Source organism: Urocitellus parryii, chromosome 4, assembly GCF_045843805.1.
Source record: "Urocitellus parryii isolate mUroPar1 chromosome 4, mUroPar1.hap1, whole genome shotgun sequence".
NCBI lineage: Eukaryota > Metazoa > Chordata > Mammalia > Rodentia > Sciuridae > Urocitellus > Urocitellus parryii.
The window spans coordinates 208,017,161-208,040,277 of NC_135534.1; the positions used below are offsets into that span (position 1 = coordinate 208,017,161).

Below are 23,117 nucleotides of genomic sequence, written 5' to 3' on the forward strand. Positions count from 1 at the left end.
TAAATGGTGCCCGTGTGCATGGTGCCTCCTTTAACCTGGTTCCTGATGTTTCTTAGCCTCTCTGACCTCCCTGCTTGGGTCCCAGGCAGGACCAATTCTCTGTCCTCCAGAAGCTTGGTCTGATGCTCTGAGGTTGGCCCTTGTTTTCCCCTCTACTCTTTATTCTGTCCTTGGTTCCTGTGGACTTTGGGGACATTATTCTACTGGATGAGCCCTGATTGAATACCCCCGTGGCCATCCCCTAACCCAGGGGATGGACTGCATTTTAGGTTGGAATGAGCCACAGGCCTCATCCACTCATTCAGTAAACCTTTCCTGAGCAGCTGCTCTGTGCCACACCCTGTGAAGACACTGGGTAACCAGTCTCTGCCCTCAGGAAGCTGCTGCTTAGTGGAACAGAACAGCCAGTAAAAAAACAAGACCAGGTTCCATGATGGGGTGCATTTGGGTGCCAGAAGCACAGAAAATAGCACCAACCTAACTTTCAGGGTCAAGGTGAAGTCTAAGCAGAAACTTAAAGACTGAGGAGAAGTTGACCAGGTATGGGAGGGAGAAGTTGTGGGGGAGTCACTAGCGACAGGGACAGAGTGAGATTTTAACCTAGAAAAATCATTCTTGCTTCCCCAAGAGGAGATTAAACAGAAAAAAAACTTAGAGGACCATCAGATTGGAGAGCAGGCTCACTAAAGTTCCAGGTAGGGGCTGGGGATGTGGCTCAAGCGGTAGCGCGCTCGCCTGGCATGCGTGCGGCCCGGGTTCGATCCTCAGCACCACATACCAACAATGATGTTGTGTCCGCCGAGAACTAAAAAATAAATATTAAAAATTCTCTCTCTCCTCTCTCACTCTCTCTTTAAAAAAAAAAAAAAAAAGTTCCAGGTAGTTTGGAATCAGCTTTGCAAGATGAGAAACTCAATTGCTTCCACAGCCATAGGTAGGGGAGCTGTATTTTGCAAAAACAACAACAACAACAAACCCCAGCTAAGTCAGAATCTCAGATAAACAATGAATATTTAATATATGTCCCAAATATTGCATCAATGTGCATCCAATATTTTATGTCAGCTCTACTGATAGTGACAAAGGCTTTGAGACTGACTCAGGTGTACCAGACTCACAGGGGTCTGGTGTAAATCCAATTTGTTAATTTACAACTGCAAGCAGGGGTAAAATATGCACGTTATTCAGATTCTCCTTTCTAGAAAAAAAAAAAAGTCATCATATGACTGTTTGGAGAGCACCAAATGAGGAAAAAAAGGACATGAGAAGCTTGAAAGAAAATTTTATCTCAAGGTCAGGAAAATTCTGGAGGAGAACCCTGGCTTCACTACACAGAACTCCTTTTGTTGTGGCTGAATGCACAAGTCTCCCCTGCAGAGGCAGGCCAGGTCCGCTGCACCCTAGTAGGCAGCTCTGTTGAAATGCATGGTTTTCTTCTGGCTCACCCATCACCCTTTGCTGGCTGATTCTCATTTTGCTCACAGGGGATCCTGCTTCCAAGATCTGGGGTTCCCGGCTGACATCTGCACATGGAGTCATGCTGTTTTCCTTTTGGAATGTATTTGGTTTCCTCCCCCAGCCCTTTTTGTGCGTACTGGGGGATTGAACCCAGGGACACTCTACCCTGAGACACACCCCCAGCCCTTTCTATTTGGAGAGAAGGTCTCACTAAGTCATCTAGGATGGCCTGAAACTTTCGATCCTCCCGCCTCAGTCTCCCAATGTTGCTAGGATTACAAGGCTGTACCACCTCGCCCGGCCTTGTTCTGCCTTCTTAAATCCATCCACAACGACGAGTAATTCAGAAACCATTTCAAAACTCGGGGGTGCCTATACCCAAAGGGTTTCTTGATTTTTATCTCCTGACATCCTCAAATCTAGTCCCTTCTTTCCACTCCCCGGGCCACTTCCCTGGCCCCCGGCCTGAGCGTCTCCGCCAGGATCCCGCGGCTTCTCGGCTGGCTGGCCCGAACCCCTCTCGCCCTCGGACACACTCCCCACACCACACGAGAGTTCTTTTGAATACAAAACGCCATAGTGCTCCCGCCGAAAGCCCTTCACGGGGTCCGGGCCTCACTCCGAAAAGGCCAAGTCGCCAGGCACGTCCTCTCCCTGCCGTCCGGCCTCCGACCCCTTCGGCCCGCTCGGCTGGGCTTCGGGGCCCCGCGCCAGCCGCGGAGTCTCGCCCACCTTCCCCGCCGGGTCGGAAGCGTGTCAGCACACAGCAGGGGCTTAGCAGTCTAGTAAGAGGACGCCAGCGCCCTGCCCAGAGCTCGGGATCTGCGTGCGGGAGGTGAGGCGAGCGCCACTCCACGACGCCGGGCGGACTCGGGATCGGCTCGAACGCGGCAGGCGGCAACTCTTCTCCACGGCAGGAGGCGTGCCAGAGGCCCAAGGCCCGCCCCCAAGCCCTTACTGGGTGGGATCTGTGGAAGAGAGCAAGTCCTGGTTCCGTATTGGCTAATACCGAGGAGCGAGGAAGGGGCGGAAACCGACTTCTTCCGGACTCCTCATTGGCTAAGATCTCAGTTCAGCTCCCGGCTTCTCATTGGCTAAAGTCGAGGGTGGTGTCTTAAAATCCTCCGGGTCCCCTGCTAGCTGGTGCGAGAGACGAGCCCCGGCCCCGCCCCTCGGGCCCGCCCTCTTCGTTTTAAACAAAAAAAGTCCGAGGCGCTGCTGTGGTTCACTCCAAAGTCTCCGCGGTTAGCCCGGGGCGTTTGCTGCCCGAGGCCCTGGAGCCTTTCTGAACCTGAGGATTTAAGGATACGCGACAGGCGAGGGAGGTCGGAATGATTTCTTCGCGGAACCATTGAGGCGAGGCCTCTGGGAGCGTTTTGAGGGAGGGACCGTGGCGGGTCCGCCTAGGCGTGCAAGGATGGCGGCGGAGAAGACTGATGCGGGGCCGAGGGCCGCGGTCCCTGTGGATCTGCGGCGGGAGCGGCGCTTGGTGTGCGTGGAGTACCCGGGCGTGGTGCGCGACGTGGCCAAGATGCTACCGACTCTGGGCGGCGAGGAAGGCGTCTCCCGAGTAAGAGCGGGGACTCTTCTGAACAGCGGGGGAGGGACCGAGTCCAGAGACTGTGGCTGAAGGGGCGGGGCCTCGATGGGAAATGTGGTTTCCCTGGCAACGGAGGTGGGGCCTGCGGCCAGTGGGCGGTTTTCGTAGAAAGCCCAGGGCGCCCAGGGCGCGCTCAGCACCCAAGGGACCCTGTGGGGAGGATCTAGGAGAGGTCCTGGGCCCTCTTCCATCCCGTCTCCTGGCATGAACAGCACCCTCGGCATCCGCTCGGCGAACGTGGCCAAGCCGCCGCCCCGCGGCCTGTGTTGAGCAAGCCCCACCTCCCCGCCCCGGATTAAGAATTGCCTACCTTCCTGCCCGCCCCTGGGCTTAGAGGTGCACGAGCTGACCTCTTATTCTGTGCCAGGCACGTTCTACTATTTTAATTAAATTCCACCCACCGTAGAGCCTACGAAGGTGTAGGGTCGGACCTGCGCTTTATTTATTTATGTACTTATTTGTGGTTTTGGTGGTACTGGGGGTTGAACCCAAGACCTCAGGCATGGTAGACAAGCAAGCACTCTATCACTGAGTTACATCCCCAGCCCTTTAAAATTTTTGTTTTGAACAGAGTTTCTACTAAATTGCCCAGGCTGGCCTCACCTTTCCATCCTGCCTCAACCTTCCAGTAGCAAACATACCATATATCTGGTAGCTTCCAGGTGAAGACATCTGGCGCTGTGCCTGGCTAGTGGCTGCATTTTATAAGGGACTGATATAGTTTATTCAGGGTCACACAGCAAGTGGGGCAGTTGGGAATGAGGCTCTCTGTATTCTTTACATGAACCACATCTTGAAATGTCTGTTCTTTAGAGAGGTTTTCTCTGAACACTATAACTTTAATTCCAGTCTGAAATTTTGTTTTGACATTTATTGTCTGTCTCAGCTCCTTGGCACTGAGGCTGTAAACTCCCTAAGAGCAGGAACCCCTCTCCTTGACTTCTGTACTCCTAATATTTATGAGTGCCTGATTCTTCTTAATTTTTGTCAAATGTATGATTGAATTTCATAACACTCTAATGAGTTAGATACTATGTTTTAATTCCTATTTCTTAAAGACAGGTAAGAAAGGTTAGGTTCAGTATCTCTTGAATGATACAACAAGGACTTAACTCCTGTGTGTCTGACTCAAAACCACGTGTGAGCCCCTTGGGAAGTGCACCCCTTCATCAGACATCAGTTCTACTCATATTTCTTGAGCACCACCTCTGTTCAGGCCCACATCTGCATTCATTTCCACTCCATCAGGATGCAGAGAAATGTGTTTTATGAGAACAGGATTCCCAAGGATTGAGGCTCTTGTAACCATTGTTCTTAGATAGTTCCTGAGCATTTCCTGAGGGCCACACCCTGTCTGGGGTGCTGGGCAGCCATCAGGTCAGCTTGCAGATGGTCTCATCCCTTGCTTCCAAAGGCACACTGAGTTCCTCTTTCCCAGTATGGGGCAAACTCTCATTCATACTTAAATTACAGTGTTTACCCTGAGGTAGGCATGAGGAGGAGTGCTTTACATCTAATTAATTTAATTATTGTAATACTCCTGGAAGGTGGGTACTATTCTTAAGGTTTGCTTTGAAAGTTGTAGGTGACTGCTCCTCAGAGACAAGTACTAATTTAATCTCCTTTGGACCTAGACATATTTGCATATGAAACTGAAAACCATAATCAGTTCTGGCAGAGTGCATGGTTCCTGGAGTAGGTAGTGTTGACAAATCGCCCAACCCCATAAGCCTTAGTTACCTCAAAGGCAAAACAAGGGTGATAGTGTTGCCAGAAGAGTCACGTCATGCCCCCACTGAAGAGGCACTTGATAGATGGTGGCTTTTATTAATTGGAAGTTGTTATCTTTATAAGCCCTTAGAAGGAGGGAGACTATTCACCCTTCTTTTCTCTACTAGATAAGAGATTGAGTCGATTGGGTTTAGAAAATGAGCCTTTTGGAACTAAGCGTGCATCATGGAACATGAGCCTCCTGACTTTCCTCAGTCACCAACAGGTTTGGGAGGGGCAGCTTCCCACTGGCTGCTCAGCTGCCCTCTGCATCCCTGTCTCCCTCCCCTCACTGCAGATCTATACAGACCCCACCAAGAGGCTGGAGCTGTACTTCCGACCCAAGGACCCATACTGCCACCCAGTGTGTGCCAACAGGTTCAGTACCAGCAGCCTGCTGCTCCGGATCAGGAAGAGGACCAAGCGGCAGAGAGGAGTGCCAGCGGAGGCCTACTCCAAGGTCGAGTTTGACATGGAGATCCTGGGCGTCGTCTCTACCATTTACAAATTTCAGGGTAATTGACATCTCTGAGGCATTGGGTTATCAGGCCTGCTCTGGAGGCATGTGGGTCAACTGCCTAGTGAAATGCACATTGCAAATTACCAGCAAGCCTTAGAAATATTCATAGTTACAGCTGCCAGCATGTGCCCTGGCCTGGGGGCTGGCCTATGTGGAGCAGCAGAGCACAGGCACTGCCCTGAAGGCTGCCTTCCTTCCTCCAGCCAGCACTCCCCTGGGGGCTGGGGGCTGGGGGCTCGTCACTGTCCAGTCTTCTGTATTCTTAAGAGAAGCCAGGACTCTGGCTTTCTCTGAGTGTTAGTGAAGCCACCTTGTGGGCCAGATCAGCCTGGAGGGCAGGCCTAATCTGTGCCCAGTGTTCTGGATCAGCATCTTGGTCTTGATGGTATTGCTCTTGCCTCCCCTCTGTGGAGTCAGGCTGGTAATTACAGGGAGCCCCTGGAGGGGCCATAAGCGGGGCCTGGGGAGGTGGGGTAAGAAAGAGCACAGGCTTTGGAGTTGGGCCACTCTGGGCTCTTCCAGGTTCTTTGGGCAGACGACTTGCTTCCCTCAGTCTCTGCCTCCTTGCCTGTTCAAGGGGACTGCAGAGCCCTGAGTTCCTTAGGCCTTGAGAAGATTCTGGAGATGGTGCTTGTTAAAGGGCTGGGCCCGGCACACAGGAGGCTCATGGCAGATTTCCAATAAGCCTTAGAAATGCCAGAAGTTACAGATTCCAGTATTAAAGATTGAGGAGAGAAAAGGGAAGTTGAAGGGGAAAATGGGAAGTGGAGAGGAGACCAAAGCAGAGTAGAGCTGGGGTCACTTGGCTGCACTGGGATGCCAGTCACACTGTGGAAGCCATGTTCCTCAGAGAGGGGGCATCCTCTCTGGGACAGGTGCTCCTCGTGGTCCCTGAGATACCACACTTGGCATTTCTCTCTCTAATTGAGCCAGCCTGTGCTGCTTAGTGGCCCTGGACTGGCAGCATTAGCCTCCGAGCTTGGTAGAAGGTGGGTCCCAGGTGTTTCTTCCACAAGTTAAGAAGCACCACCCTGCCCCCCCACCCCAGTCGCTTTTACGGGAAGTGATTCAGAGTATGGGGAGTGTGGGGAGTGTGGGAGGATGGGGAATGTGGGAGGATGCTGCTTTATCTCCCACCTCCATCCTCCCTGGGGGGATATGGGTGTTGTGTGGCAGCTGCCAGGTCCTAGGTTAGTGTCCCTGGCCATGGTGTCTGCCATCTGTCCTCTTCTCTTTCTAGGAATGTCTGACTTCCAGTACTTGGCCATACACACGGAAGCCAGTGGTAGGCACATGTCAATGTATGACAAAGTACTCCTGCTCAGGCCCGAGAAGGAGGTGTTCTTCCACCAAGAGCTGCCGCTCTACATCCCCCCACCCATCTTCTCCCGCCTGGACACCCCAGTGGACTACTTCTATCGACCCGAGACGCAGCACCGGTAAGAACCCTGCCCCACTGCAGGGCTGGGGTCAGAGAGCCCTGCGGCCAGAGGGCCTGGGTCCAAGGACTCCTGACAGGAGGCCTCAGGCCTGCCTCTCAGCCTCAGATTCCCACTGACAATAGTAGCTCTTAGGTTAAATTCCTTTCTTCCTTTGTTTGTTTCTTCTTTTTTTTTTCTCAGTAGTGGGGATGGCACCCAGGGCCTCCTGCGTGTTAGGCAAATGCTCTGCCACTGAGCTACATCCATAGTCTTTATTTTATGTTGGGACAGGGTCTCACTAACTTGCCCAGGCTGACCTTGAATTTGTGATCCTCCTTCTTCAGCCTCCCCAGTTGCTGGGATTTTGGGTGTGGCCACCATTCCAGGAGTTGGATTAAATTTTAAAAGCACATTTTATTAGCACAGTGTAGAATATAGCATGAGCCTGGTGGTTCCCAGGCTGGCTCATTCCCAAGGACCACTACAGTACAGAGAACTTGTCTGTGGGATTGAGGGTTCCCGCTGAGAAATGTTCTCTGGGGTTCTGGCCCCTGATCATAGCTGACTAGCCACTCTCTGGACCTTGGGGTCAACAGCAGCAACACTACCTGTGAACCCCAACTCTGACCCCTGTCCTTTCCACCTCCTCTGCCTTCCCTGTGGTCTTGGCCCTTTCCATCCCAGGCAGACTTCACAGCCATCCTTGTGATCAATCCTGCCTCTGTCTTCTCCCTTTGCCAGGCTCATCTGCAGGACTTTGGCCCCATTCACCCTTGCTATTGGCCACCTTAGGTCTGCCCCCCTGCAGCTGGAGGTTGCTTCTGAGTCTGCCCAGCCCAACCGTCTCCTGTGCCATCCCAAGCTGGCCGTGCCTCTGCTGGACATGGCTCACTATGCACTTGGCTGTGGTCTGTGTCCTGTCTGTGTGAGCTCCTGAGCACAGGCTCTGGGTGGGCTTCTGCACCGAGGGGAGCCCAGGTAGGATGTCTCCCAGCCCTCCCCCATATGCACATCCCTACGTGATGAACCACAGCAACTCAAACGCAGTGAACTCTTTACTTGAGATGGTCTTGACATAATTAGAGACCGGGGCGTTGTTGAAAAGGCAGGCCTGGGCATTATCAAAGGCTGGTTTTTCCCTAGAGGCCAGCCACACATTGAAATGAAGAAGTAGGATTTGCTTTGTAGAAAAGCCAGAGCTGAATAGAGTAGGGAAAAAACAAAGAACATGAGTCTGAGACCACCTGCTTGAGATTGATGACACTCGCCTACTGTGCTGCTTTCCCTGGCATCCCCAGGGTGCTGGGCTGTGTGACTCACCAGGGCTCTATCACTCTGTTTTGCCAATGAGGAAGCTGAGACCCAGGGTCCCCAGGCTGTGTGGGAAGCACCTAGTCCTGGTCTTGCCCATCCCTCAGGCCTTGCTTGGGGCTCAGTGCCATACTGACCTTATTTTTGTGTACTTTTTTTTTTTTTTTTGGTACTGGGGATTGCTCAGGGGCATTCAGCCACTTTTGCTGAGACTGGCTTTGAACTCATGATCTTTTGTTTCCTGGCAAAAAAATTTCTCCTCTTAGTGTGAGTTCCCCAAAGGAACAGTTTGGCCTGCTTCATTCTTTGCTGTGACATTGGTGGCTACACAGAGCTGGTCCTGAGTGAGGTGCTCTGAGAGTATCTGGGCCTCACTAGGAAGCATTGGGGGCAAGAATGGCACCAGGAGAAATGTAAAGGAGAAGCGCATGTGCAATGTGGCCCACAGGCGGCAACATCTGCCATCTATGCAGCTTCCGGAGAGCCAACTGCCAGTACCGAGTGGCACATGTCCGGGTACCTCCCTGGGAACAGGGCAGGCACTAGAACACATTCTGAGGCATCAAAATAAATTGTGGTGTGTAATAGAAGCCTAGAAAATAGGAAAGTCTGCAAGGTGGGCCCAGAATGGTCATCTCCAGAGGGCGGAGGACGGGAGCATCCCCTTTCCTAATTAAACATTTCCTTCAACAAGTCCTGAGCAGGTGCTTACTGTGGACCCCCTGCGACCCCATGGGGTGAGGCTCTGTTTTGAGTGGGGACTGCGGAGCATGAGCAAATGGATGGGGACTTCAAGGAGATAACTGGTGGCTGGGAGGGTGGGAGGGCTGAGGGCTCAAGAGGAGCTGGTGTTAGAAACCAAAGTCTGAGTGACAGAGCCAGGCAGGTGAAGATCTGGGAGAACGTTCCAGACCAGGGATTTGGCACATGCAAAGGAAGGACCGAGAGCTGGTATCCGAGGGCCAAGGGCTTGTGGGGTGTGGCCTAGACTGTGGCAGTGGCTTTGATCATAACCTCAGAGGGGCATTATTCTCTGCCAGGCACAGTGGCACATGCTGGTGGTCCCAGAGGCAGGAGGATCACTTGAGTCCAGGAGTTCGTGGCAGCCTGGGCAACTACCAAGACCCCATCTTGAAAGCGAGAGAGGGCAGGAGGATGGGAGGGAGGGAAGGAGGGAGGGAGACAGAGTTTAAAAAATATGGTCGGAAGTTAGAATAGAAATGTCTAGGTCATTGGGAGCGATTCCTACTGCCCTCACTCCCTCGCTACCTGGGCCCATCCTCGCCCAGTGGCCCAGCTACCTGAAGAAACCACTTTGTGCCCCTCTACACACCTGTACCAGAGTCCTGCACCATGCAGATTTCAGGGTTCTCCTGCCGTGGCGCCCGTGTAGGGCCTCCTTCAGCTTCCTCAGTTGTCTCTAAAGCTACTCAGGAGCCAGAGGAGGGCTGTACACATTGCCTTTGATTGATATCTCCCAAGTCTATTTACTCTGTCAATCCCCTGTCCCCTTCCAACTATTTTTCTGATTGTGACAGGGAAAAAAAAATTGCAGAAACATACAACCAGAAAGAATCAGGTGGCACCAGCTCCCTGCTGAAACCTTGTGCAGAATAATGCATCAGGAGCCCCCAGCCGCCGCCCCCCCCCCCCACGGGATTTCAGTGGGGAGCTGGTGACACAATTTAAAGTAACATTTCTGAAATGTTGTGGTTCCCCTCCCCTACAAGCAATTTACTCTTTTTTTTAATTAATTTTTTTTAGTTGGGTTGGACACAGTCCTTTATTTTATTTATTTATTTTTATGTGGTGCTGAGGATCGAACCCAGGGCCTCGCCCATGCTAGGTGAGCATTCTACCGCTCAGCCCCAGCCCCATAAAGTCAGAAACAAACAAATATATAAAAGAAGGAAGTGGATCACTTCTGTGCCTTGTCTGCAGGCACTGGGAGCAGCCAGTCCCTGTCCTGCCCCAGAAGGCAGCTGTTTCCAAGCCTCAGGGGTGGACTGAGGTGGGGGGTAGTACCCCTGGGCCGCGTTCCCTCCCTTGGGATTTATTGGTTTTCCACAGATGGAAAGAACCTGTTTTTTTCCCAGGCTGCTATCAATTGTTCTGTGCTATTGCCTTCCTGGGTGCACTGGGCTGGCCGCTGCCTCACGGTCCCTCCCTGAGTGTGGGGAGGCTGGAGGGCCAGCCTGAGGGACCCTCCATCTCAAGGGTGTTGAGCCCCTCTCGCTCCTCTCTGGAGCCTTCCAGGCTAGTCCTGCTGATTTTGCAGTCAACAACCCGTGACCCCTAACTCAGTTAGAATCATGGTGACATATGGCCCCAGCTGGAAGCCACCATAGGAGGCAGGAGGTGGGCAGCAGAGGGAGCAATGGGCCCTCTCTGTCTGGCCAGGCCTAAGTGCTTCTCCTTCAACCTCTGTGCCCCAGGGAAGGCTACAACAACCCACCACTCTCAGGTGAGAACCTAATCGGCCTGAGCAGAGCCCGGCGCCCCCACAATGCCATCTTTGTCAACTTCGAGGACACAGAGGTACCTGTGCAGCCACTGGAGGCTGCCGCGCAGACATGGAAGAAGAACTGCACCAACCCCGCAGACCGGGAGGTGGAGGAGGCGCTGAGGAAGGTGGGCTGTGCCCTGCCAGCCCACAGGCCCCTTGCCCTGACCCTGTTTACCCAGCTGCTCCGGTCCCCTAGCACTGTGGCTTGGCTGTGCTACCCAGTAGTGCACGGGAGCTTTTCGCCACCAGACGTAGCATTTGAAAGCCTGCCCCACAAGTTCTGCAGTCCTGAGGCAGAAAGTTCTGAGGGTGCTCGAGTGGCCCCTGGGGTAGCCGGGAGGGTGTGGTGCTAGAATGAGACCCACGTGGAGCTGGCGTCATGGCCTTCCTGCAGCCCTGGACCCATTGCAGCCACATGCCCATGATGCCTCTGCCCCGGGTGGAGCCACTGCACCTGTCCTCTGGCTGTGGTGCTGTGGGGACAGGGTCCTCCCGACCAGCCTGCTTCCCTGGTTAAGCTGAAGTCACCCTGTCCCTGGGCACTGCTGAGAGATGGTCGGCCCCGCTGCGTTTCCAGCTGTCCTCTTCCAACTATTTTTCTGATTGTGACAGTAAACTGTGCTTGTTAGGAAAAAAAAAAATTCAGAAACATACAACCAGAAAGAATCAGGTGGCACCAGCTCTTTGTCTTTGTGGTGTCATAGCCAAGGAACCCACCCTCCGGGTTGGGGCTGTGTGGGGTCCTGGGGCTCCAGCACACCGCCTCACAGGCCTGCACCTGCTGCAGTGTGAGCTGTATGAGGACAGGGACCATGTCCTGTGGCCGTTCCAGGATCCCAGGCCCCATGGTTGGACCTGGCATGTGCAAGGCTCCAATCTGTGCCTCAAAGAGGGAGGGGTGGAGGAGGGAAGGGGTGACTGAGCAGCAGGTGGGTGAGTGCCTGTGTGCTATGGCCTGCTCCCATGGCTGCCCACTGGAAGGGCCTGCTGGGGCTGGGCAGGAGGGTGGGGGCCACTGGTACTTACCATAGGCTCTGCCCTTGACCCTCCCCAGCTATTTGACATCCGTCCCATCTGGTCACGAAATGCTGTCAAGGCCAACATCAGCGTCCACCCTGACAAGCTCAAGGTCTTGCTTCCCTTCGTGGCTTACTACATGGTAAGTGTCAGCTAGCCCAACACCCCCCTCGGTTCCCACCAGTGTGATCCTGGATCCCTGACACGATGTCTTAGAGCCACAGCAGAGCAGGAGACCCTGTCTCCTGGTACCCTTCCCCCTGTCCTGCACCCCAGATGGCTTGTCAAAGCCACTAGAGAGGTTTCCAGCTGCCCACATCCACGATGCACTCACAATCCCTAGTAACGTTTGGCCTATCTGGAGGATTCAGGGTGAAGTAACTCCCTGGCTCGTGGGTGAAGGTTGTGTGCTGTAGAACCAGATAGTGAGAGCTCTCAGGGACCAGGCGCTCTGTGAGACTGGGGGCCCATCACGTTCTTTATCATCCCCAGGGAAAAGCCCAGACTCAGAGAGGTGATGTGACACATCAAGGTTCTGCAAGGCCACCTGGGGCCTCAGCCATCTAGCCACAGGTCCTGGACCCCAACTACAGTGCCACCCGCTTCAGCTCCTTGCACCGGAGTGGGGCAGATTCGTCCCAGGAGGGGGATAGAGACGGGGTAGCATTGCTGAGGTTTCCAAAGGTGCCAGAGGAAAGGGATCTTACCTGCCAAGGGTCCCATGTATGGGGGAGCTGCATACGATGCATACAATGTGACCAGGACTTTGGTGAGAGCAGAAGGAAAGCCAGTTCTCTAGTTCTGTTGGACTCCAGACCCTGGAGAGTCACCATCTGTCACTTAGCATTGGTATCTTAGCATTAAGTCCTTCAGGGGTACCACCCAGATAGAAGATGGCCTGTGCACCAGGACAGTGCTAGCACTTGGCCCTGTGCCAGCCCATGTTAGGGGCTCCTGGTCTCAGGTGACTCCCAGAACCTGGAGGAAGATGCTCTGTGACCTCCATTGGTGGGCAGCCTGAGGCTTTGGAGGCAGGGTGCCTGTCAAGGTGGCTGAGCCCACGTATGCAGAGCAGGGTGGGCGTTCAGAGTCCTGTCCCCAGCTCTCAGGGTCTGCTGCCTCAGCACAGGGTTTGGTTCCTGCCCTGACACAAGTTACCTGGGTTTTGGCCCACCTAATACTTGCCTTTTCTGTCTCCAGATAACGGGCCCCTGGAGGAGCCTGTGGATTAGATTTGGATATGACCCCCGAAAACACCCAGAGGCCAAGATTTACCAAGTCCTCGACTTCCGACTCCGCTGTGGGATGAAGTATGGTGAGCTGTGAAGAGCTCTGCTTCCCGTCCCCTCTGCCGCCTTCTGTCCTGAGCCTTCTCTTTTGGTAGAGAGTCTGTGGGTCACAGTAGCAGAAACAAAGGTCCTAGCCTGTCCTTGTGCACTGCTGACCCTCATCTCTGAGCCACAGTCCCTAGTTTGCAGTTCCACAGTGACCTGTGGTCATGTGACATGAGGCCTGCCCTGCTAAGTATCTAACTCAGGACCACACGGGTGTCAGTGCCCATTCCCCTATGGTGTGGTGGCCTGGGTCTGCTTTCACAGGAGCTAGCCTGTGAACCGTAAGGCCCTAGCTGCCATCCGGGGGGCCTGGCACCTCCCACATGCCCACCCTCATCTGCAGGATATGGCTCCGGTGAAATGCCTGTCAAAGCAAAGCGCAGTACCTACAACTACAGCCTTCCCATCACTGTCAAGAAGACACGTAAGTGCCCAGGCCCATGCGTGCAGCCAGCAGGAGGGACACTGGGGTGGTGGGCACCAGGGTGGCAGGATGGGGCTCACTCCGGGTTACTACTGGCCCTTCTCCTGGTGGCACAGGAGGGTGTGCTGGATGGTCTTCGAAGTCTCTGCCCATTTGCCTCAGCCCTGTCCTTGCCCTGTGCAGCCACCCAGCTTGTCACCATGCATGACCTGAAGCAAGGCCTGGGCCCTTCGGGGATAGCCGGCCCCCGGAAATTGGCCTCCAACAAGTACAAACTGAAGGTGGGTGTCTTGGAGCCCAAGGAGGGCAGCCCACCGACTGGGGTAGAGGCTGTGGGCAGGGCTGGCATTGTGGGTGGCACTGGGAATGGCTTGGTTGAGGTGGTCCTCTGCCTGCCTGCCTTGGGACCTTCCAGAAACTGAGAGTGAGAACTCAGGGTATGAACTCCCCAGGGCCATGGGGATTGAGGGCCCCTTGGCAGAGAGGTGTTGATCCAGCAGCTGTGTGTGGCTGCCCCTCGTGAGCCTGGACCCCACAGAGGCCTGTAGCTGCCACCTGGGTGGTGGGCATCGGGCACACATGTGCTGCAGAGCCAAACCAGAACTCTGGGGCCCAGTGGAGGCTGGCTGGGAGCTGGGAGGGGCCAGCCCACAGGTGCACAGCGTCACTGGTGTCATCCAGCAGCCCTCGGCACTTCCTAAGCCTTCCACCCCCGGGCTGTGGTGCTCGCGGTGGTCCTAGGGAGGCCAGCAGGTGCCCCACCCTGGAGGCCTGGCTGGAGGAGGGTAAGTGTGAGGCCAGCAGGGGCAGCACGCAGGCCCCTGCGCCCCGCCTGCTGGGTGTTCCAGACCTTAGCACTCTGCTGGATGAGGGTGGCTGTGCCAGCCAGAGGGAGCCTCCTTCCTCTCAAGAACTCAGGCAGTTGTCCCTGTCTCTAGAACCCATGAAGCCCTGCCTTCCTCCTGAGACATCAGGGCAGCATGCAGGGGACATAGAGTGACCAGCAAGCAGCAGTCGATGAGGAATGGATGGCCAGGTCCTGAAGGAAGGCACAGAGGGCAGAGGCCAGCACGGGCTGCTGCCAGCCCCGTGCTGTAAGCTGGCGGCTTCTCCTCACCGCTCTCCCAGAACCCCCAGGGAGTCAGCTGGCTCTGTCACATCTGCTCCCCAGCTCTGCCTGTTTGTCCCCTGGTCCTGGTGACCAGCCTCTTGGAGAGACCCAGGTCCTGCAGCCTGGGCCTTTCCCACTGCCTGCCCTGGGCTCTGGCTAGCTGCTGTTCTCTCCCTCTCCCCAGGACTCAGTCTACATTTTCCGGGAGGGGGCCCTGCCGCCCTATCGACAGATGTTCTACCAGCTGTGTGATTTGAACGTGGAAGAGTATGTACACAGGGGCCTGTGGGACTCTGGGCAGTATGGGGACGTCCCTGGGGACCAGCGTCTCTGCAGCCCTTCCACTGGGTGCTGGCATGGAACTCTCAGCAAGAAGACCCACACTCGAGTGGGTGTTGCTGAGGGCCCTGCCTCAGGCCCCAGCTGTGCCAGCCTTGACCGTGCCTGGTACCAGGCTGGGCCTCTGTGGTCAGGGGTACCCTTGCCCTGCAGCCCCACCATTGCCCACCTGAGGTCCGTGACACAGTTCCTAACTCCACAGCCAGTCAGAATTCCAGGAACCTTTGGTCCACTTGTGCTTAGTGATGTCCAAAAAGTCTGAGGAGTGGGGCACTGGGATAAAGGTGACGGGGCAGCAGGGGAAACGGCTTCTAATCTGAGAAAACAGACTCCTGTCAGAAAAGTGTGTGTGGCACACACCCAGCTCACGTGCAGCTGGGGCCAGGGTCTCGCAGGTTAGGACCTGGCTGGGAGCATGTGGCCCCTCCACCTCACTGCCTGGCCGCTCTGCAGACCACGCCGAGGGCTGTTTCTCAGCACAGTGCCACCTCTGCCAAGATCATCCCCAGCACCCTGAGAGAAACCCTGCCAAGACTGCCCCCTGCATCCTGAGAGAGACCCTGCCAGTTTCCCACACCTCTTCCTGCCCACAGGTTGCAGAAGATCATTCACCGCAATGACGGGGCAGAGGACTTGTGCACAGAGCGGGATGGGTGGTGCCTCCCCAAGACTAGCGATGACCTGAGGGACACCATGTCCATCATGATTCGGCAGACCATCCGCTCCAAGAGGCCTGGTAAGAGCATGGGGTGAAGGGAGGCCAGCTGGGAGGGAGGCCTGGAGAACCAGGACCTAGTCCAGGTGCCAGTGTCCCAACTGAGGTTGCCTGGGTGGAAGTCATGGCCCGGGGCCCTGGGCCCTGGGTCCGAGGCAGAAGCAGGCAGGGATGGGGCTCCAATCCAAGGCCTCTGCCTGATGCCCTGACCTCTTCTCCATCCTCCAGCCATGGATGGGCTGACTCTGCCCTGGCTTCTTCCACTGTGGGGAGCAGGGACAGGAGGAGCCTGTGGTCCATTGCTGCTCTGCCTTCCCAGGCTCCTTCCCCAACTGGGGTCAGGGCTGGCCACTGGGGAAGCAGGGCCAGCACTTGCTGGGCTGTGCTTTGAGGAGGTTGGGAGAGTGATGAGGCCTCTGGGGCTCTTCCCAGGATAGGGCCAGAGCAGAGGCTTGTGGTCTTGCTTAAGTCGCAGACACAGCCCGTTTGGGAATCCAGTCAAGGCCACACACCTCTCCCAGAGATGAAGGTGGGCCTGGAGGCCACCCGTGGCTCTGCTGGGACAGAGGTTTCAAACCTGCCTGCTCCCGTGTGCTCTGGGATGCTTGTTAGACTGCAGCTTCCTGGGCCCCCAGTGCTTCCCACAGCCGCCAGTACCTAGCACGGAGAGCAGGCTCTCAGCAGCCCTGCATCCCATTGAGGGCCACCTGCAAAGCCCACATGGGACACACTGTCTGATTTCCTCCTGGCCCAGCACTCTTCTCCAGCCCAGCCAAAGCTGACCGTGCAAAAGGGCAGCTGATGTTCGAGTCTGGGGAAGATGAAGAGGAGGAAGAGGAAGAGGAAGAAGAAGAGGAGGACTTCAAGCCCTCGGATGGGAGTGAGAATGAGATGGAGACGGAGATTCTGGACTATGTGTGACAAGACCCTCATCCCCAGGCTGACCAGGGGACTGGTGTCCATCCTGGTGTGGGAGCCATAGCAAGCTGTGGTCCCCACTGTCGTCCACAGTAGCAAGGCTGGCCCCAGAGGCCCCTCTGAGGAAAGCGGGAGTCCCAGGGGGACAGGCCCTGGCCCTGGCTGTGGCCTGCTGCTCCGTGCTACCCTTTTCTCTGGATGTTCCTGGCTTCACGCACTCATAACACAGGCCCGAGTTTGGCAGGCTGAACTGGTGCTCACGACCTCTGGCTGAGGGAGAGCCAGCGGCGGAGATGTGCACTGGCACAGCCCGTCCCAGCAGGGGCCTCGTGACCAGTGGCAGAGATAGGTACCGCAGTCCACGTCACAGATGGCCAAAGACTGCCCTCGGGGCTCCCATAGTGCATTAGTAGTTCCTTCACTCACCCGGTGAAGTGCTGGTAGTGCTGGGACAGTTGGCACCGGCCTAAGCCCCTCATTTGGGTGAGACGAGGACATTGGGAGTAGCCCAAGGCTAGGCTTGTTCCTGACTTCCAAATGGATATGATCTTCAGAAGTTCCCAGAAAGAGTTCTTGTGTCACAGCTTCCCCGTGTGGACTCTCCTGTCCTTGCAGAGCCTGCCTCCTGTGCCCCAGGGCAGCAACACCAAGGCCCTGAGCCGGATGGGCCTTGGCCTGCTTTTCTGTGTGGCTATGAGTCCCTTCAGCAGCATGGCAGGCAAAATAGAAACACATTAGTCTCAAAACCAAAGGCCTCAGACCAGCCCCATTCTGCTGACCAAGTTCCTGGGAAGCCCCCTCCCATGACAACATCAGGAACCCAGTGGCTCAGCCCAAGTGGCTAGGCCTGGGAGCCAGCTGCGCAGGGGAAGCAGGCCAGGTGGCTCACTCCCTGCAGCTGGGAGAAGCTCAGCCCAGAGACCGAGACGGCCCCTGCCTAAGGATAGGCCGCCCAGGCCTGGCCCGGCCCCTGGCCATAGTTTCCCTCAGGAGCAGCTGGCCTCTGCCAGGTCTCCGCTGGGGCCACTCCCGCTTCCTCTGCATCACTAACCCCAGTCCTCAGGGAGGGCCTCTGGGTTCTGGTCCCATCTTCCCAGGAGCACCTTGGTCCCTGTGCAAATCTGGGGAGGTGCTAGGACAACTAGGTGCCAGCACAACTAGGCCTTACCCTCCTCCCCCAGAACCTAGGACAGGGCTGGTCCTGCCTCAGGTCTGCCCAACCAGAAGGGCTTCCCAAGGTCTATCAGATTGCGAGAGGTATGGTGGCTTCTTCCTCCCTTTTAATAAACCTTGCACCGTGAGAAATGTCAGGTAAGTGCCCAGCAACTTGCACGCCGTGGTGCAGTCTCACTGCGTCCGTCCTCGGGAGCCCCGTGCTTCCTGGCTCCAGCTCAGAGCTGCTGCTGCATTTGAGCAGCAGTTACGTGTGTGCTGCTCGGGCTTCTCCAGGAGAGCAGACCTGTCCAGCCCCGTGTGGGCAGAGATTTACATCTAGGAGCTGGCTCCTGTGGCAGTGGAGGAGCAGGTCCCACGACTGCAGGCGGCAGTGGCTGGCAGTGTGCTGGCAGGGTCCTTGCTCAGGCCAGGTCTGCAGGTGAACTCTGATTGGGTGAGGCTCACCCATCACCCACATGGAGGGTGATCTGCTAAAGTCCCCAATTTAAACATTTATTTCGTTCAAAAAACACCTTCACAGAAGCCTCTAGAATAATATTTGACCAGTTGTCTGGACACAGCCAGGTGTCCAGACACATAAAGTTAACCATCACAGTACCTAACAAATCTCCAGTGACTTCTTAGTATATAATCCTGTTCCATATTCCCGTTCCCCTGATTGCCTTAAAAATGTCTTTTTGCTTTTGGGTCATGGGTCAGACGAGTTCGCCTCTCTGCCGTCTGCCTTCACCACAAAGTGACGGCTCACAGCCCACACCACGAGCTGAGGTGTGCTGGCACCATGCTCTGGGGCCTCGAGGCCACCAGCCCAAAGAACCCTCTTTACAGCTCGCGCGGTCCAGGCCTCCTGTTACTCCAGTGGGAAGCCAAGGGCTGTTTGTCCTGTGGAGTGTCCCTGCTCTGGCTTTGCCTGGTTGCTTCCTCATGGTGGTATTGGTCGTGCTCTGCTGTCCCCCTTATTTCCTGAGAACCGGAGGAAGACACCTAGGCAATGCCCTCAGGGAGACACGGGATGTATGTTCATCCAGGTGTCAGTCCAACCGTTGGTCTTTCACCTGGTGGTTTTTATCAGCTACTGATCAAATAGTCACCTGAATTGGATACTTCTTTTTTTTTTTTTTTCTTTTTGGTACCAGAGATTGAACCCAGGGGCTCTCAACCACTGAGCCACATCCCTAGCCCTTTTTAAATTCTTTTATTTTGAGATAGGGTCTCACAAAGCTGCTTAAGGCCTCTCTAAGTTGCTAAGGCTGGCTTTGAGCTTGCAATCCTCCTGCCTCAGCCTCTCGAGTCTCTGGGATAACTAGTGTGTACCACCGTGCCTGGCTTGAATACTTCTTCAGTGATGGCAAAGTAGTTACTTTAAGAATTCTGGGGCTGGGGTTGTGGCTCAGTGACAGAGTGCTTGCCTTGCACATGTAAGGCACTGGGTTCAGCACCACATAAAAATAAATAAAAGATATTGTGCTCATGTATAACTAAATATATATTTAAAAAAAAGAATTCGGTTCTCTCTGCATTTACTGGTTGGAAGACTAAAGGATTCTTCCTTATCCATTTGATTACCTTGAAATACCATTTGGACAGGAAAGAGGTAAATATCTGTTTTCCCCTTAGTCAGTTTCCAGAATGCAGTGGCCCTTGACCAACGATGTGGTTACAGCGCCATGACCGAGTTGGGGTAGAAAGTATCCTAAGTGGGAAAATGCAGCTCCTTCCCCAGCCTGCGTCACACACACACAGAGCCCACCGGTTGGCCTGCAGTGGGGCCAAGCCTGCTTCACACTCAGGTCTGACCCTCGTGTAGCTGAACACCCTATTGAAAGTGAAGGGCAGTGGTTGTCTTGGGTAAAGCTGAACCGGGAAGCCTGCTTGTCTAACACGGTGCTCTGGCAGTGGCCAGGGATGAGGTGGGCAGTCTCTCCTTCCAAGCTTGGTAACTTGTTTCAGTCAATTGCAGAAGACTTTTCTTTTTCTTTTTAATTTGTTTTTGTGTGTGTAGCTGGAGATGGACAGATTGCCTTTATTGGCTTATTTTTATGTGGTGCTGAGGATGGAACCCAGGGCCTCACACATGCTAGGCAGGCGCTCTGCCGCTGAGCTAGGGCCCCAGCCCTGCAGGATGCTTCTTGACACCCACCTTGTCTGCCTTTGGCTGAGGGGCCTCAGAACTGCCCCTGCAGGCTTGGGGTCCCATCAGGTCCTTGACTTTCCAGCCCATGAGGCCCAGGCTCCACCGTGTGCTTCCTCCTAAGGCATGGTTTGGGCAGGAAGTGCACGTGGTTTCAGAGGCTTCAGTCTGGTCCCTGGGCCCACTTACTTTGGGCCTGTGGCAGCAAAGTACATCCTGATGGTGGCAACGTGACTAAGGAGGGAAGCAAAGTGAAACCCAGGGGCTGAGGTCCCAGTAACCCCTCTGGGGCACACCCCCAAATGCCCCAGCTTCCCCCCAGTGGGGCCCTCCTCCTACAGGTTCCACCACCTCCCAATAGCACCACAGCTGGGGACCAAGCCTTCAACACAAGGGCCTCTGGGGGACATTCAACACAGATCACAACACTAGGTGTGAAGATGGTGTTTAGAGACCACAGTCTGGTGGTGCTCCTGGATTTCTTCCCTGCCAGGGCTTTGAATAGGGAGAGCAGGAAATGTGTATTTCTCTGTAAAAAGAGTTCAGATATTCCCAAATGAAATGTAAGATGTAGGGTTTTACCTCTCATTTTACAGCTACACTGAAGAATCTTGAGTCTTGACAACACCAGCACTGCTTATTGTCTTTCTTTTATAACATACATGCACCAATTTCAAAATATAAAACATGACTAACCATATAATGATGAACTTAGATACCCTAAATGTTTATAAATGATCAAGTATATAAAGTTGTGGGGAGCCACATAAGTCACCACCCCTTCCAGTCCTGATGCACCACGGGGATCTGAAAGATCACTGCAATCCGGTGCCATAGTGCCATGACTCATGACTCGGTCTCTCCCCCACTCAGATAGCAAGGCCAGTCTTCTGAGTAGGCACAACACCCTGGGGTTGAGCTACACTCACATGTTCTTTTGTAATCCTACCCCTTTACCCTGTTTGAGATAGAATGTTCCATGGAAATGCCCTTTGTGTGTCCCCTTGTCTTGCTCTGCCTTTGTGTGAGGCCTTCCTAGGTGTCAGTCAACCTGCTGACAGTGGACATCATGAAGCTAGACTCAGCCCCCTGAAACCTGACCCCTGGCCTCATTTGGGTGGCTTCTCCTCAATAAAAGGGTCAGCACGTGCCCCTCACTCTCTTTTTCACAGACCCCTAAGGTTAGAGGAGCCGTCATAGGACCCAAAGAAAAAGGCATTTCTCTCTGTGTGATTATTTCATGCTGCCCAGTTCACCTGGAGTGACCCTGAGTGTTCAGTTGCGAAACTCGACATAAAGCAATATGTGATTAAAGTAAGGATTATTATGCTAAGGATTATGTAAGATTGCTTTGCTTTTTTCCCTCCAAGTGAGTTCTGCTACAGATACACAATTTTGTTTCCAGGTTGTTTGAAGTCAGAGGAATCCTCCTTAGGCCACCTGCTGATATACCTGTGTCTCCTGCAACTTTGAACTGATCTTTCTCTGTCTGTAAAACAAGATTTAAGTTTCCTACCTGATAACCAAGAACTGTCAGCCCTAATATTTGCTAGGCCCAGAACTTCTCGTCATGGTCTCCCTCAGGGAAAGTCCTGGTAGGGACATGTGAGGTCCAGAGAGGCCAAACCTCAGCCAGGCCACACAGCAGTAGTGGTCCAGATTGTGACTCTGCTTTGTAATACACCAGCACATGTACATTTGCCCTCGCAGAAGAAAGTTCTCCCAGTCCCGCCCAAAACTTGTTAAAAATTACTTCCCTAAGTTCTATATGCTCTTAAATCAATTGAGTTAGTTTCCTACTATGTCAACCATAACAGTTTAACACTTTTTTTAAACATTTTTTTTAGTTGTAGTTGGACACAATGCTTTTATTTTATTTATTTGTATGTGGTGCTGAGGATCGAACCCAGGTCTTCACTTGTGCTAGATGAGCACTCTACCGCTGAGCCACAACCCCAGACCCACAGTTTAACACTTTGATACTTTCAGCCTGGCTTTCTTGGAGGTCACAGAACTTCCAAGCATCTGAGGGTGGCTGTGAAATCTGTCCACAGAAAAATATGCACGCCACAAATACATTAGATCCAATGTCAACAGCTCTCCACGGCCTGCCCTTGAGCTTCCTAACAGGGCCACCAACAAAGATTTGGAATTCCAAGTCCAGTGTCTGATTAGATTTTGTCATCCAAATTACTATAGTGCAGCTGGTGGGGAGCAACCCCACTGCCTCTGGTTTTGCCTGATTTTCCCATTCTGGCCTTTTGTGAGAGCTGGGACGATGTCCCAAGACAGGGCAAGTAGCAGCTGAGGCTGAGGTCGCCATCCCCCACAATCCCCCAGGGGCAGAGGGGCTGAGGCTGAGGGCAGCCCAAGGAGCAGACCCCGGGGCTCTGTGGTCGCAGACCTCACACAGGTATCAATTCTCCAAGGCAGAGGCAGCTCATAGACACGTCTGACTGGCATAGCCAGGCACCCTGGGGTGAGTTTATTTTTGGATGGACAATGTTAGTCTCTTCTGGGTGTTTCTGGAAAGGCTCATTCATTCTTTGTTAGGTTTTGTGGATCACCTACTCTGTGCAGGACCATGTGGGTCCTTGGTAAATAAATAAATGACCACCCTTTTTGTTAACTGGACATCCACATACAGCAAAGTGAATCTAGACACAGAAAAATTCATTCCCGATGATCCCAGACCCAAGTGTAAGCCGACCTACAAGATAACAGGAAAGAGCTACATGGTCCTGGGTTGGCATGGCTTTTTAATGCAACACCAAAGCCAGGATGCATGAATTAAAATTAAACATTCTGTTATTTGAAAGAAACACTGAATTAAAAAATAAGCCATAGACTGGGAAAAAATGTTAGCCAAAGATCTATGTAAATAAACACGCAAGAGTGCCGGCAGCTCAGCAGTAAGAAAACAACTCAGTTACAACACGGGACAGAACTCAGCAGATACCACCACAGAAGATGAGGATGAGCAATCATCTGAGGGATGCTCCCAGTCATGTCACCAAGGAAGTGTCAATCAACCACAGTGACATGCCATTTCATGCTGTAAGAATGGCCTGAATCCACACAACTTGATAGCATCAAGTGCCGGCGGGGATGTGGAACAGTGAGCACACTTAGTCATCACAGCTGGGAATAAAAATGTCCAGCTCTTCCAGAGGCCGTGTGGCAGATTCTGTAAAAATGCAGCAATCTCACTTGGTTTTTACGTGAAGCTGAAAACTTAGGTTCACACAAAAACTTGCACGTGAGCATTTGTAGCAGCTTTATTCATAACTTCCTGAACTTGAAGGCAACCCATATATCCATGAGCAGGGGAGTGGGTAGACAAACGGTGGCAATCCAGATGACGGC

The 23,117-nt window shown here is 53.9% G+C and overlaps 1 protein-coding gene across 1 annotated transcript; it reads left to right on the plus strand.

Annotated features, from left to right (window-relative positions):
- Nucleotides 1–2,641: 2,641 nt before the first annotated feature.
- Nucleotides 2,642–19,098, plus strand: Gtf3c5 (general transcription factor IIIC subunit 5). Its single transcript, XM_026395517.2, has 11 exons — nt 2,642–3,028; nt 5,127–5,343; nt 6,589–6,787; nt 10,516–10,711; nt 11,641–11,745; nt 12,804–12,918; nt 13,281–13,361; nt 13,545–13,642; nt 14,657–14,739; nt 15,405–15,547; nt 16,281–19,098. Exons 1-11 carry the CDS (start codon nt 2,876–2,878, stop codon nt 16,445–16,447), a joined length of 1,557 nt encoding a protein of 518 aa, XP_026251302.1. The 5' UTR covers nt 2,642–2,875; the 3' UTR covers nt 16,448–19,098.
- The last annotated feature ends 4,019 nt before the right edge of the window (nt 19,099–23,117 follow it).

Bases quoted from the DNA above. Each gene is read 5' to 3' on its own strand.
- Gtf3c5 (XM_026395517.2), top strand. From the start codon at position 2,876: ATGGCGGCGGAGAAGACTGATGCGGGGCCGAGGGCCGCGGTCCCTGTG. The intron at 10,712-11,640 runs GTGGGCTGTGCC...GACCCTCCCCAG, and splicing joins TGGAGGAGGCGCTGAGGAAG to CTATTTGACATCCGTCCCAT. The intron at 13,362-13,544 runs GTAAGTGCCCAG...TGCCCTGTGCAG, and splicing joins CATCACTGTCAAGAAGACAC to CCACCCAGCTTGTCACCATG.